This window comes from Anolis sagrei, chromosome 4 (assembly GCF_037176765.1).
Source record: "Anolis sagrei isolate rAnoSag1 chromosome 4, rAnoSag1.mat, whole genome shotgun sequence".
NCBI classification, from domain to species: Eukaryota; Metazoa; Chordata; class Lepidosauria; order Squamata; family Dactyloidae; genus Anolis; species Anolis sagrei.
In genome coordinates this window covers 101,633,297-101,647,800 of record NC_090024.1, presented here as the reverse complement: position 1 = coordinate 101,647,800, position 14,504 = coordinate 101,633,297, and the positions used below count along the sequence as shown (strand labels likewise).

Genomic DNA, 14,504 nt, shown 5'->3' with positions numbered 1-14,504 from the left:
ACAAGTAAAAACATTTTAAAATTCAAGCCTCAGCTACATGCACAACCACTACTTTAGTCTCCTCATTGCCCTGGTGTATGTATGTATGTTTGTGTGTGTGTGTATATATATGTGTGTGTATGTGTGTGTGTCATTTGTTCGTTGTATTTTACAGAGGGCAACATGTATTCCATGTTGTCTAGCATTTGCTATTCAGATTCCTGATCAGGTCAGACCAATAGAGCTGTATTCCTTTTTTAAAAAAAGGCATATAAGCTAGTAACTATCACCAGTTCTTGGGGTTAAAATTTCACAGAATGACTGCAGAGGTAAATTAGTTTCCTCGGTACAGACTTCAGCATTGATCACAGGGATCTTCCTTGAAAGGATATTAATACTGCAGATAAGTCTGGACTCTTGGATTTAGACACATAGAATCAAAGAGTTGAAAGAGACCTCATGGGCCATCCAGTCCAACCCCTGCCAAGAAGCAGGAATATTGCATTCAAATCACCCCTGACAGGTGGCCATCCAGCCTCTGTTTAAAAGCTTCCAAAGAAAGAGCCTCCACCACACTCCGGGGCAGAGAGTTCCACTGCTGAACGGCTCTCACAGTCAGGAAGTTCTTCCTCATGTTCAGATGGAATCTCCTCTCTTGTAGTTTGAAGCCATTGTTCCGCGTCCATTGTTCTGCCTCAAAGGAAGCAGAAAACAAGCTTGCTCCCTCCTCCCTGTGGCTTCCTCTCACATATTTATACATGGCTATCATATCTCCTCTCAGCCTTCTCTTCTTCAAGCTAAACATGCCCAGCTCCTTAAGCCGCTCCTCATAGGGCTTGTTCTCCAGACCCTTGATCATTTTAGTCGCCCTCCTCTGGACACATTCCAGCTTGTCAATACCTCTCTTGAATACAATTACAACCCCATCAAATGTGCTGCCAGAATCTCCATGACTATATGGGGGCAGTGGGAACCGGTCATCCCACGCCTGACTCACCTGCCCCCATCCCACGGCGGGGGGGGGGCATCAACTGCCCTGCTTCCCCCCATTGTTGCTGGTGCAACTCAGAAAGCCACCCATGTTGCTGCCACAGCAGCATACACCAGCCCCATGATAGTTTACCTACAAAGCCCCATCTGAAGTTCCTCTACATTATGGGATAGGAACCGGGCGGCTCCGTGCATAAGCCCCATCTGATAAGATCTTTAATCATTGCATCAGTGACCCAGTGAGACATTTGGGTGAGGAACACAGGAAACTCTCTGATCTCAAAATATTGCTGCATGCATTGTGAGATACCCTGCAGCTGCACGGTTTGCATAGTGGCAGACTGGATGGGCAGAGGAGAATTCTGGTATCCACATAGTGGAAATACCAGTAACAATTTAGGACATTTAAGAGCAATAAATGGCCCGTTTGTTCTTTAACTGTAAAATGCAGTCTAAAGAGAGTAATCCACACTTACCAATTTACCCGCAGGCTCTGGAGGATCGTCCAAGTTCGCTGATGGTCGACCAGGGTGATAGCAGCAGCCCATCATTCAATCCCTCCGACAATTCACTTCTGTCCTCCTCGTCACCGATGGATGAGATGGAAGAACGAAAGTCCAGCTCTTTAAAAAGACGACAGTAAGATTGGCGTATTAATTTCTACTTTCTTGACTATGCATTGTGGAGTATTTCCAAATATCTGGAGCACTAGCTGGTTTGAATAGAAACCTCTTTCTAAGAGAGTCAAGTAGTCAACAATTTGGTACTTTTTGAGTAATTCTTGTACATGTAATTTGAGTGTTTGAAAAAAGCTTTAGTGTTGGTACTACATTGTGATATTTACAAAAGTGTCAGTGAATTAACAGTTTAACAAATACTTGTTATTGGGCTAGTCCTCCATATTTTTCTTTTTTATTAGAACACAATACAACCAGAAAGTTCCCGCATTGCACTTAATAAAGAACGTGCCTTTAACTCACCATACAAGTTATGGGTGGCTTTTGAGGGCACTACATCGACAAAGACTGGTTTATATTGTTAAGCTCTTCTTTTAATATTTTCCACCTATCATTGTTTGTTAAAAATGCAATACAACTGTTTGGTTTGCTCCTGACATGATAAATAAACAAATCTATCATTACCTTTGCAGCTATGTCCTACAAGAATTAGTGGAAACAGAAAGAGATTACGTAAGGGATCTTGGCTACGTTGTAGAGGTATGTTTCATTCTTGCATAATGATTGTGATTTCCTTCAGTTATATCAGATTACTTCGGAAGTGTAGAAAAACACACCACTTTCCTCCAACCGGTTCTTTATGGAAGACAACGCAAGCACTGTTTTGGGAAACCTATATTGTCTCAATCCAGTTTACTCCCAATTAAGATAGCTCAAATCAGTGGTATTTACAGATACAATAAAAACTAAGTCATATATGTCAATAGGAGGGCATGGTGGTGCAGCAGGTTAAACTGCTAAGCTGCAGAACTTGCTGATCAGAAGGTTTCTGGTTCAAATCTGCGGACGAGGTGAGCTCCCGTTGTTAGCCATCAGCAATATATTACCGGTACTTGGAATATTGAGGCATTAAATATCCCCTTCCAAATCACGTACCCTGAAGTACCTTGTTGCAAGGGGCCACAAAGACAACTTGGCCGTGTTTTGTGGAAGAAGTTTGACCTGTTTTAGACCTTTTTGTGAAATCAAGCATTTCCTGTTGGGGGGGAAATCTTTTACAGGCCCTCTCTACCACAATAGAATTGTCCCCTGGAGCCCCTAAAGATGTCTTTCAGACAAAAAAAAAATAAGAATAGTGAAGGAGGAGTGAATATTTTATTTTTGTGACACATTATTAATGATATTGTCTAGTGGTGAAATTTAAAACTGAAAATTTCCCCTGAACTACCATCAAAAATAAGATCCTTGGAAGTAAACATCTATCATTATAACAAGAACATTAAAATTTAAGTGAAAAGAAGATGTCATTAGTCTTTACAATCCAAAAATGTAACACTTTTGAAGAATGTCAAAACAGCAGCTGCCTCCAGAATATCTGAGTATAGGTAAAGAGCAAAAAAGAGAAACGGGACAAGAAGATAAACCTGCTTCCTCAGCTATCTCCAGAAAGTTAAAAACACAGATCTTTAAGTCTGGCCATAGAAATCGTGAGAAAATGGGTGACTGGTGAAAAAAACCCCAATAATATCCCTGAATGTGTTTTGGAAAAAGCATTTTAGTGTTCTCTAGAAAGTCTTGAAAGCTAAGCAAGGTTGGCTATGATCAGTACTTGGTTCTGAGATTCTCAGTGCCTACCAGGTACTATAGACGATATTTCAGAAGAATGAACTAGCAACACCATCTCAGAGTAGTTCTTGCGTAAGAAAACACTGTGAAATTAATGGGGTCATCATAAATCAGCAGATGACTTGATGGCATAGACACAGAGGGAAGGTTCAAAATGCTGGACCACACCAACAACCACCATGTCAGACTACACAGAGAAGCCATTGAAATCCACAAGCATGTGGACAATTTCAACAGAAAGGAAGAGACCATGAAAATGAACAAAATCTGGCTACCAGTATTAAAAAAACTCTAAAATTACAACAGCAAAACAACAGAGAGGAAACAACCAGGCACAGATTAACACCTCCCAGCAAGAGATTTTCCCAGGCTCAGCCAGGCCTTCAAATGCTAATGAAGGTGATCAGCTGAAACATTCACACCTAACTGCAGCAGGGAAGAGCTCCTTGCCCCACCCCAGCCATTCCACAGATACATAAACCCATTGTCCTAATTCCAACAGACCTCACTACCTCTGAGGATGCTTGCCATAGATGCAGGTGAAACGTCAGGAGAAATGCCTCTAGAACATGGCTCTATAGCCCGAAAAAACCCACAAGAACCTAGTCAAAATCTTTTTGTTTACCTGTATGAACTGTTAGTCCTTTTTATAGTATTGGGACTCATCCCTATTCTCTCTATTGCAGATCTCCCTCTAGTGTCAAATTTTCTGTTGAAGAAGTAATTTTCAGAAGCATATCTACTTTGTTAACTGTGGTGCATATATGTATAAGGAAATAAAGATATTTTCATTGTTATTGCTAATGTATTTCAGGGTTACATGGCTCTCATGAAAGAAGATGGTGTTCCTGATGACATGAAAGGGAAAGACAAAATTGTGTTTGGCAACATTCATCAAATATATGACTGGCACAGAGAGTATGTATGTTTTTTATTTTTAACTTGTTTTCTTTTTATATTTAATCTTCCATAATTCTGAAGAAGTGGGCAGAATCACTTTAAGTTGTTTTAAGATGCTCAAAATGAAAATCAATTGGCCTTATTAAAAAATTAAGGTGAATGAGTCACTTTTGCTGTTTTTTGACAAATAACATAGCAATTCAGCAAGCAGGTAGGGTAGAAATCCAAACACAGAGGAAATGTGGGGCTAGTAAAAGAAAATGGAAGGAAGAGGAGAGTGATATTTGTCTCTTCTGTTGACTTTTCCATTTCTTCTCTTTTAAAGAACAGTTTCCTTGCAGCTCTAACATCAGTATTGTCACTGGGAAAGGTGAACCAAATCATACAACCACACAGATCTGTTTTACCAGTATGGCTTCTATTATTACTGTCCTGATTGCTTTTGCTACATTTTCCAAAAAGAATGGCACTTCTGCTAGTGGAAGCTGTTGGAAAAAAAGATACTATTGGAAATGCCTTTAGGCTTTCATCACCCGAGCAACACATTGTGCTTACATCTGTAAACCAGTATTTTCCAGTGTCATGCTGGTTCATCTGCAGTCTGCTTCTGATTATCAGTTTCCATTGTGTATCCCATGCAGCTTTGTCTAAATGGATGAGCAAAGTACAACACTAGGATACACCTGGCCTTTCTGGTCCCAAATTCCCAGCGACCATCTTTTTTTGAGTAGGAAGGATAACATATTTTTCCTGGAAGTCTCCAGGGGCAGTGATTCGCCTTTTAGATGTATTACAGGCTCACTGGACTGTTTAATAGTAAAAATATGAAAATAAGAAGTGGACTTTGAGTCACTCATGATTTGTTTTATTTAAACCAGTGTTTCTCAACCTGGGGGTCGGGACCCCTGGGGGGTTGCATGGGGGTTTCAGAGAGGTCACCAAAGACCATCAGAAAACATATATTTCTGATTATCTTAGGAACTCCTTTGGCAGAGAAGGTTGAAGATCTGTCCGCCTGTCCTTCTCTTCCTTTTTGGAAACAGACGGTGAATCCTCCCACCAAAAGCCTTCCTCTGCTATGATTGGCCAGCCTTTCAGCCTAAGAGAGGGCTATTTCTGAGACTCCAAGCAGGGAAGGGAGAGTAGCCATGCTTGGTGCATAGGAGCATGGTGCGTATGTGAGAGAGAGGGAGAGCATTCGAGTCTGGAGACAGGCTCGTGCCAGCTAGTCCCTTCAAGGTATGGAGGTTCTGTGTGGAAAGTTTGGCCCAATTCTATTGCTGATTGGGATAAGAATGCTCTTTGATTGTAGGTGAACTATAAATCCCAGCAACTATAACTCCCAAATATCAAGGTCTTGTTGTTGTTTGTTTGTTCAGTTGCCTCCGACTCTTCGTGACCTCATGGACCAGCCCACACCAGAGCTCCCTGTCGGCCGTCACCACCCCAGCTCCTTCAAATTCAAGCCAGTCACTTCAAGGATCCCAGCCATCCATCTTGCCCTTGGTCAGCCCCTCTTCCTTTTTCCTTCCATTTTCCCCAGCATCATTGCCTTTTCCAAGTTTTCCTGTCTTCTCATGCTGTGGCCAAAGTACTTCATCTTTGCCTCTTATATCCTTCCCTCCAGTGAGTAGCCGGGCTTTATTTCCCGAAGTATGGACTGATTAGATCTTCTTGCGGTCCAAGGCACTCTCAAAATTTTCCTCCAGCACCACAGTTCAAAAGCATCTATTTTCCTTCGCTCTGTCTTCCTTATGGTCCAGCTCACATCCGTAGGTTACTACAGGGAATACCATTGCTTTAATTATGTGGATCTTCATTGCCAGTGTGATGTCTCTACTCTACTCTCTACTCTTCTACTCTGATGTCTCTACACTTCAAGGTTCTATTTTCCCCAAACTCCACCAGTGTTCACATTTGAGCATATTGAGTATTCATGCCAAGTTTGATCCAGATCTATCAATTTTTTGAGTCCACAGTGCTCTCTGGTTAACTACAAGTCTAAAACTCAAAAGTCAATGCCCACCAAACCCTTCCAGTATTTTCTGTTGGTAATGGGAGTTTTGTGTGCCAAGTTTGGTCCAATTCCATCGTTGGTGGAGTTCAGAATGCTCTTTGATTGTAGGTGAACTATAAATCCCAGCAACTACAACTCCCAAATGACAAAATCAATCCCCCCCCCCCCCCACACACACACACAACCCCAACAGTATTCAAATGTGGACGTATCAGGTATTTGTCCCAAATTTGGTCCAGTGAATGAAAATACATCCTGCATATCAGATATTTACATTATAATTCATAACAGTAGCAAAATTAAAGTTATGAAGTAGCAACACAAATAATTTTATGGTTGGGGGTCACCACAATATGAAGAACTATATTAGGGGTCGCGGCATTAGGAAGATTGAGAAACACTGATTTAAAAACTAGCATATCTACCTGGCATTGCCTGGGTATTGGAAGTGGTCACTGCCCCCTGCTTTCATCCCTTCTTTCTATTTCCTTCCCCTCATACTTTTCCTCTTTTCTTTCTTTCCCCCTCCCTCCCTCCCTCCCTTATCCTTTCCTCTTTCTTTCTTTCTTCCTTTCCTTCCCCTCCCTTTTCTCCCTTCTCCAGCTCTGAGAGGTCATACTTCGCAATGTTTCCATCGTGTCTCCTCCTTCTTTCCTTACCCTCATACATATCACCTTTCTTTCCCAGTGACATCCTAAAGATCCACGTCGTCTAGCAACAGCCAATTCTTCACCTAGCCACAGCCAATCCAATGACATCACAAAGGGCCACTGGATTGTCACCTAGCAATAGCCTTTGTAGGACAGACACATATACTTGGACTTCTATATACATAGATAGATTGTGATGGTCCATGCAGCCTCTAAAGGTCCTAATGGCAGAAACGCTTGCCTTGAACCATACAAAGTTGTCCTCTGGGTCTACATCACCCCCTTCCATTTGAATCTATCTTGTGCTTAAGGATAGTCTGCTATGTGGTTAGTAGCTTTATTTCTTCTGATTACAGGGAAGTCTATTCTTCAATCTCAATTTATAGCTGAAAATGTAACCTCAGCTAAAAACTTCATGTCCCTGCATTTGTCAGTTTGATCAGAATGACACTGGCTTTTGCCATCATTGTCTGAGAACCTTAAATTTGGAAAGTCTACCACTAAGAATAACAGTCTGGTGGACTATTCACACAACCCAAGGCATTTCAGATGGGATTCAGTCATTTCTGTAGAATATTTGGCTGGAAGGACTAGATTCCAATAATCATTAAGGCCTCAAATGGCCATCCGTCTCTTCCCCCCTATTTTAACATGTCTGTGGGTGAGTGGTGGTTACTTCTTTATAGACAGCCCTTGGCTTTAATCCAGTTTCATAGCTTTTGACGCAGTGTCCTGCAACATGACTCATCTACATTGGAATTTCCCTTTTCCCTCGATGTGGAGGTTGGAGATAATTCTTCAGCTTGCCTTTGCTCAGGTTTGGAAGTAATGAGAGTGTCTTGACATGTAATTCCACACGCTATGTCCAACACCGATTATTTACCTCTGTCATTGGTAGCATAAGGAATACAGTACATACTGATAGTTTCTTTATTATCCATATTCTGTGCTTCAGAGGAGCCCTAGAGGAGATCTCTTTAGCAGATTTTATTGCTGTTGCTCTTTGATCCTCACATCTAGAAAAAAAAAGAGTATCTATATATATAAAAATGTAGTGTTCGTTTGTGGGATTAACATAACTTGAAAACCACTGGACGAATTGCCACCAAATTTGGCCACAAGATACCAACTAACCAAGAACTGACCATCACTCAAACAAATCAATTTTGTCATTTGGGAGTTGTAGTTGCTGGGATTTATAATTAACCTAAAATCGAAGAGCATTCTAAACTCCACCAATGATGGAATTGAACCAAACTTGGCACATAGAACAATGACAAACAGAGAATACTGGAAGGGTTTGGTGGGCATTGACCTTGAGTTTGGGAATTGTAGTTCACCTACTTCCAGAGAGCACTGTGGACTCAAAACAATGATGGGTCTGGACCAAACTTGGCTCGAATATTCCAAATGCCGAAATATGAACACAGATAGAGTTTGGGGAAAATAGACCTTGACATTTGGGAGTTGTAATTACTGGGATTTATAGTTCACCTACAATTAAAGAGCATCCTGAACCCCTGAACGAGAGAATTGGAGCAAACTTCCTACTCAGAACCCCCATGACCAACAGAAAATATTTAAGGCCATTGAGTCCAATTCCTCTTCGTATTTGACAGGTTTAGGGGAACCATAAAAGTGAAAAACCATTAAAAAAAAGAAACTGCTATTTTTCACCTGATGGAAGAGCGCTCTAGTAATGTTTGGGTTCTAAAGAATTGTTCTCTCTTCAGGACCTGAAGCATGACTGGAGGAAATTGATCATAAATTTACACTTGAGGACCTACAGATTCCACGAGAGAACATTTTAAATTAAACTGAATATTCAGATCTGCAAAAGTCACAACTGCAAATGTGGAGGGACAACTTGAGTAGTGTGGCTGCTTAAGGATAACAGAATGACTCCAGTCAGCCTCTTCCAAGTGTTCTCCAATGCTTCTTCTTCAATGTTTTGTTGCAGTTCCCTTCCATAGAAAAATGCAGCCAAACCGTTGTAACTGTGGCATAATGATACCAGAAAAAATAACGTCTTTTTTTGCTCTTTTTCTTTTTCGTGAACAGTTTCTTTTTAGGAGAATTAGAGAAGTGCCTTGAGGAGCCAGAAAAATTGGGATCACTTTTTGTTAAACATGTAAGTGTGAGCATCTTCTCCATCGTGTGTACAAAAGCTGTTTTGATTATGGATCTAGATATTTCACAACATATCGAACAATATATAGATTGCCCTTGCTGCCATTCACCTAAATACTTCCCATTCTGTGACTGCAATCGGTTGGTTTTTAAAAAAATAATTTTATCATATAAACATACTACTCTTCACTTGCTTGCTTGCACAGACAAAAGGGAGTATTGGGCTTCACATAGTTGGAGGTGGAAAAAAGGGAAAGGCCTTTAACTTTGTCTGTTTTTCTGTCGCTGTTCAGTGTGTGTAAAAGGTATTGAATGTTTGCCTCATATGTGTATTGTAATCCACTCTGAGTCCCTCCAGGGCAGGCATGTAGCCGGGGGGGGGGGGGGGGAGCTTGAGGGGCTTCAGCCCCCCCCCCCCCGAAATTATCATGGTGGTCCACAAGAAGGCCTTACTGGTGCATTATTTAAACTGTTACGTTTATTCATATCATGATCTGATCACCATACTCATATCCATACTCTGATCACACAATACCATATCCCATATGCATGGGGGTATTGGGGTAATGATACAAAAGGTTTGCTAGGGTAGACCCTCTTTCACTGAGACTCACCCCCCCCCCCCCCCGAATCAAAATCCTGGCTACGGGCCTGCTCCATGGAGATAAAGTGGAATATAAATAAAATGTATTATTGGTTGCTGTGAGTTTTCTGGTCTGTATAGCCATGTTTCAGAAGCATTCTGCCCTGACATTTCACCCACATCTATGGCAGGCATTCTCAGAGGTTGTGAGGTCTGTTGGAAACTAGGCAAGTTTATATATCTGTGGAATGTCCATGGTGGGAGAAAGAGCTTTTGTCTGTTTAAGGCAAGTGTGAATGTTGCAATTAGCCACCTTGATTCACATTTAATGGCTAAGAAAACACTCAGAAAACAGGGGAATTCCATACAAGAATCAATCAGGGCCAGCTTTCACCTCCCAACAAAGGATCCCCCAGGTAGCAACCAGCCAGGTTTGAAGCTGCTAATCAAAGTGGCCAATTGCAACATTCACACTTGCCTCAAATAGACAAGAGCTCACAGATATATAAACCTCACTTGCCTAGTTTCCAACAGACCTCATAACCTATGAGGATGCCTGCCATAGATGTGGGCAAAACATCAGGAGAGAATGTTTCTGGAACATGGCCATACAGCCTGGAAAACTCACAACAACTCAGTGATTCCGGCTATGAAAGCCTTCGACAACACAAAGTTTGTTGTTGTTGTTGTTCTAGATGGCATATTCTAGTGGGCTCTAGAATATGCCAGAAAGGCCTGTTACTTCCCCCAATTTGTTTCAGTTTGCACCCTGTTTGCAATATAAGAAACTTTGGCCTTCCCTATGTTTTACCAAAACTTTCACAATCCCTTGTCATCATCCATTATGCATAGTGTTGATGGGAGTTATAGGCCACAAGTCCTGAATACCTGAAGTTTTCCCATCCCTATAATACTTTTCAGGTTTAGGGTCTATTGTGGATTGTAAGGGTTTCTTAGCAAACAAGCCAAAGTAGAATGAGTTCCTGGAGTTTGAAAATCACTCTCAGGTCTTTAACCTTAATGTTAGTTTTTTCATTGTGCTACATAATTTTTTTTTAATGACATGACAATGTTGTAGGCCACAAGTCCTGTGTAGATAACAAAAGTTTATGCTGCGTTGAACATGGATATAGTGACAGCACTTTCCCTCGCTCCTGGTGGCAGAAAATGTGGCCACTCTGCCATATATCGCTGTTGGCTATACCCAGGCATGTAGCTGGGGGGGACGGGGGGGACGGGGACTTGAGGGTCTTCAGCCCCCCCCCCGAAATTCTCATGGTGGTTCGCGAAAAGGCCTTACTGGTGCATTATTTAAACTGTTATGTTTATTCATATCATGATCTGATCACCATACTCAATATATCCCATATGCATGGGGGTATTGGGGTAATGATACAAAAGGTTTGCTAGGCTAGACCCTCTTTCACTCAGACTCAGCCCGCCCCCCCCCCCAAACTCAGCCCCCCCGAACCCCCCCCCCCCCGAAACGAAATCCTGGCTACGGGCCTGGCTATACCCATGTATAGGCTGTTTCATCCTTGATTTCTCCAAGTGCTTGGGAGCACACATACGATGAAGATCTCAGACAGGATACATGATGTTCAGATAGAAAGACTGATAAGTATCAAGGGGAAAAGCAACTGTTTTCAGGTAGGTTTTGGATCCCAGAAGAATAGTATAGATTTAAAATGGATTTAGTAAAATGACTGAAAACAGATGTTTCTTTAAGAGTTAGACATTTTGGCTTTCACCTTTCTTGATGATATCCATGGTAATGGAATAAACACACACCCAACTTGTAGATATAATGAGATATATAATGTTCAAGACAGCCCATACAAGTACTGTAGTAATTTGTCATTGTTTTATTCTATCTAAATTTTCATTCTATATATATTCAATAAATCTTCATTTCCCTCTCTTCTAGGAGAGAAGATTGCACATGTACATAGTTTACTGCCAAAACAAACCAAAGTCTGAGCATATTGTCTCAGAATACATTGATACATTTTTTGAGGTAAGTGCCAAAATAGAAGGAAGTGTGCATGCCTCTGGGTTGACGGGAATGTCCATAATCTTTCCCAAACTCGTTTTTATTGTATCTGATACTTTTTCTCCACTTGAGTTAACGAGAATCAGAGTGAAGTTGTCTGTTGTTGCCAAAGTAATGATTCGTCTCCCTCCTCTAGAGCTCTGAAATACAATAAATGCTCTGACCAAATTAATTAATAGATGCATTGCATCACTTTTTGAAATATAATTTCACCAAATAGTCCTCATGAGATTTTGGAAGGTCACATGACATTGATTCATCTAAGTGAATTTTACAATACTGCTATAATAATCTGGATTCAGGCCTCCAACTGCTTTTACACACTGGTCCAAAGAGGGCCAAATAAAAGGTTGGAGCGAATGAATTGAAATGTAATACTTAGAACTCATAAGGAGATATTTATCCTGTTGAACTGAGTAGGTAGGATCCTATTCACAATGTTTGTCACCTTGAACATAAAGGCTAAAACGAGCAACTATAATAAGGTTTTATTACACCAAAGGAGGACAATACGTCCCCTCTGCATTAAATGTTTTCATTGCCAAAACAGCTTCTAAACTCCTCTTTGATGCAACCATATGGTATGCAAATTCGACTGTTAACCTAGATAGAGTGTAGGCAAGGTTTATAAGATCTTTTTAAATTGTTTTTTATTGAGAATAAGAGATTCCAGAAAAGAAAAGGTATAGGTTATTTCTTTTACATAAAAAGTGTAAACAAATATCCTATACCCTTTAGATTGCGTCGGATGATCTTGTAGGTTGAGTTAGGTTTGAATAACTGCTTGTAATGGTTTTTAGCTTAGATTTTAAAATTTGTTGAAGTTTGAAGCATATAACCCCTTGGGTTTGATGTGAATGTACGGGACTGGGTCCCCGTGTTGTGATCTGGTCATCGACCATAATAAACTTTACTTTATTTTACTTTACATAAAAAGTGCATGAACAATGTGATTAAAGAAAGCGGGAAGATGAAAGAAGTAAAAGAAAAAAAGGGGGGGAGGAGAAAGGAAAAAAAGAAACAAAAACAAAATGGGAAAAGAAAAAGCCAGAAGGATATAGTTGTACTTCCGGGTCTTTTCTAAATGTGCCTTCTTATGTACCAAATGCAGTCCTATTTCTAGAAACTGGTGAATGCCCATTGAGTACTAGGGCCTGGTTAAAAACAATGGTATTCAAACTGGGAACAGGTTTACTACAGCACCTCCCTTATGATGCCTCCAAATCCCTTTGGGAAAGGAGGATTGAAAGAAAAGCAATCTCAATTGGACTATCTGCATCTCTTCTGCTCCATTTGGGATTCAAAATGGCACAAGAATCCCTTAAGCAAAGGTTGCAGGACATTGCCCTGGTAGAGCTTAGAACCCGTTCAAATTCACCTTGCTCACCGAGAGTCCTAAACTTACCATACCAAGAGCCATTTAAGACATGTGAACCCCTAAAAAGCTTTACAGTGACTACATATCACAGACTATTTACAAAGGTGAGATTAAGCGTATTTACCTCAGAGCTGCTAAGAGGTAGACTGTCTGGAATTTCCCACTCCCAAAGACTATGTCCCTGTGGAGGAAATTAAATATAAACAATAGAATACATTTTATTGCAGTGCTGCTATTACACGGTGCAACTTAGCCAACTTTTATATCCAATCCTGTCCCGAATGACTAACCATCCCTTGCAAAGGATTGTTAGATATCTTTTAGTGCCACAGGGTGACTCTCATAGTGGCAAAATTCCTAACAGAAGCAATTAACCCCTGATAGGGGTATTACTTGAAACCATGTAGATGTATCTTGTACAATGAATTTTTCCCGAGATAGGAGAATTTTAAATGACTGTTTGTTTACTGATGGGTCTGTGAACCGTAATAAATATTGTTGTTATTGTAAAGGCAAAAAGAACATCAAATGTTGTTGATAAATATTTTTAGTCCAAGAGACTGGTGGGTGGGTGGAAGAATGGTTCTGGTTCATTTTTATTTGCAGATTTGGGTAGAATGAAGTTAAGGAAGATTTGTATCCCATACTTACATATAATGTTTTGAAAAAAGAAAATAATTTCTTGGTGATTCATTTTGTTTCTAAATACAGCAGCAAACTAAGAATAAGGGAAGCAATGGGGAAATCAGAAGGAGAATTTAGACTCAGGATGGGTTTCTACAGACCTATGATAGTCTTTTTGAAAATGTTTCCTCTTAAATGAAAGAACTTTCAGCTCTTCTCTAATTTTTTTCTTGTTGCTACTAGGACCTGAAGCAGCGTTTGGGTCATAGACTTCAGCTTACAGATTTGCTGATAAAGCCAGTGCAAAGAATTATGAAATATCAATTGTTACTAAAGGTAAGGCACATGGGATGCTATCAGTTGCAATGTGTAGCATTTGGAGCACTTTTTAAAAATATTTTTTTCATACCTTATTTACATGAGGAGCAATATCTACTAGAGAGCTTACTAAACTTTTCATTTTGGTAACACACGTTTTAGATATGCATAGTTTTGTGACATTATATATAATTCGGTTTTACCAGCAAACCAGAGGTTAAACAAACTCCTTATGAAAGATACACGCAAAAAGAAAGTGATACAAGCACATAGAATCATAGAGTTGGAATAGATCTCTTGGGCCATACAGTATAACCCCCTGCCAAGAAGCAAGAAAATCACATTAAAGCACCCCAGACAGATGGCCATCCAGCCTCTGCTTGAAAGCCTCCAAAGAAAGAGACTCCACCACACTCCGGGGCAGAGAGTTCCACTGCTGAATAGCTCTCATAGTTAGTTCTTCCTAATGTTCAAGTGGAATCTCCTTTCCTATAGTTTGAAGTTATTATTTATTATTATTTATTTGCTTTATTTTTATACCGCATTTTTCAGCCTAAATCGGCGACTCAATGCGGTTTT

The 14,504-nt window shown here is 40.4% G+C and overlaps 1 protein-coding gene across 4 annotated transcripts in view; it reads left to right on the top strand.

Annotated features, from left to right (window-relative positions):
• TRIO (trio Rho guanine nucleotide exchange factor) overlaps nucleotides 1-14,504 on the top strand; it is a 373,539-nt gene that overhangs the window by 326,955 nt on the left and 32,080 nt on the right. For all 4 annotated transcript variants that reach the window (XM_060774659.2, XM_067467537.1, XM_067467536.1 and 1 more), the window contains exons 38-43: nucleotides 1,460-1,608; nucleotides 2,120-2,186; nucleotides 4,087-4,190; nucleotides 8,901-8,970; nucleotides 11,480-11,569; nucleotides 13,851-13,943. In XM_060774659.2, the coding sequence (XP_060630642.2) occupies nucleotides 1,460-1,608; nucleotides 2,120-2,186; nucleotides 4,087-4,190; nucleotides 8,901-8,970; nucleotides 11,480-11,569; nucleotides 13,851-13,943 (573 nt within the window). The remainder of the gene's footprint in view (nucleotides 1-1,459; nucleotides 1,609-2,119; nucleotides 2,187-4,086; nucleotides 4,191-8,900; nucleotides 8,971-11,479; nucleotides 11,570-13,850; nucleotides 13,944-14,504) is intronic.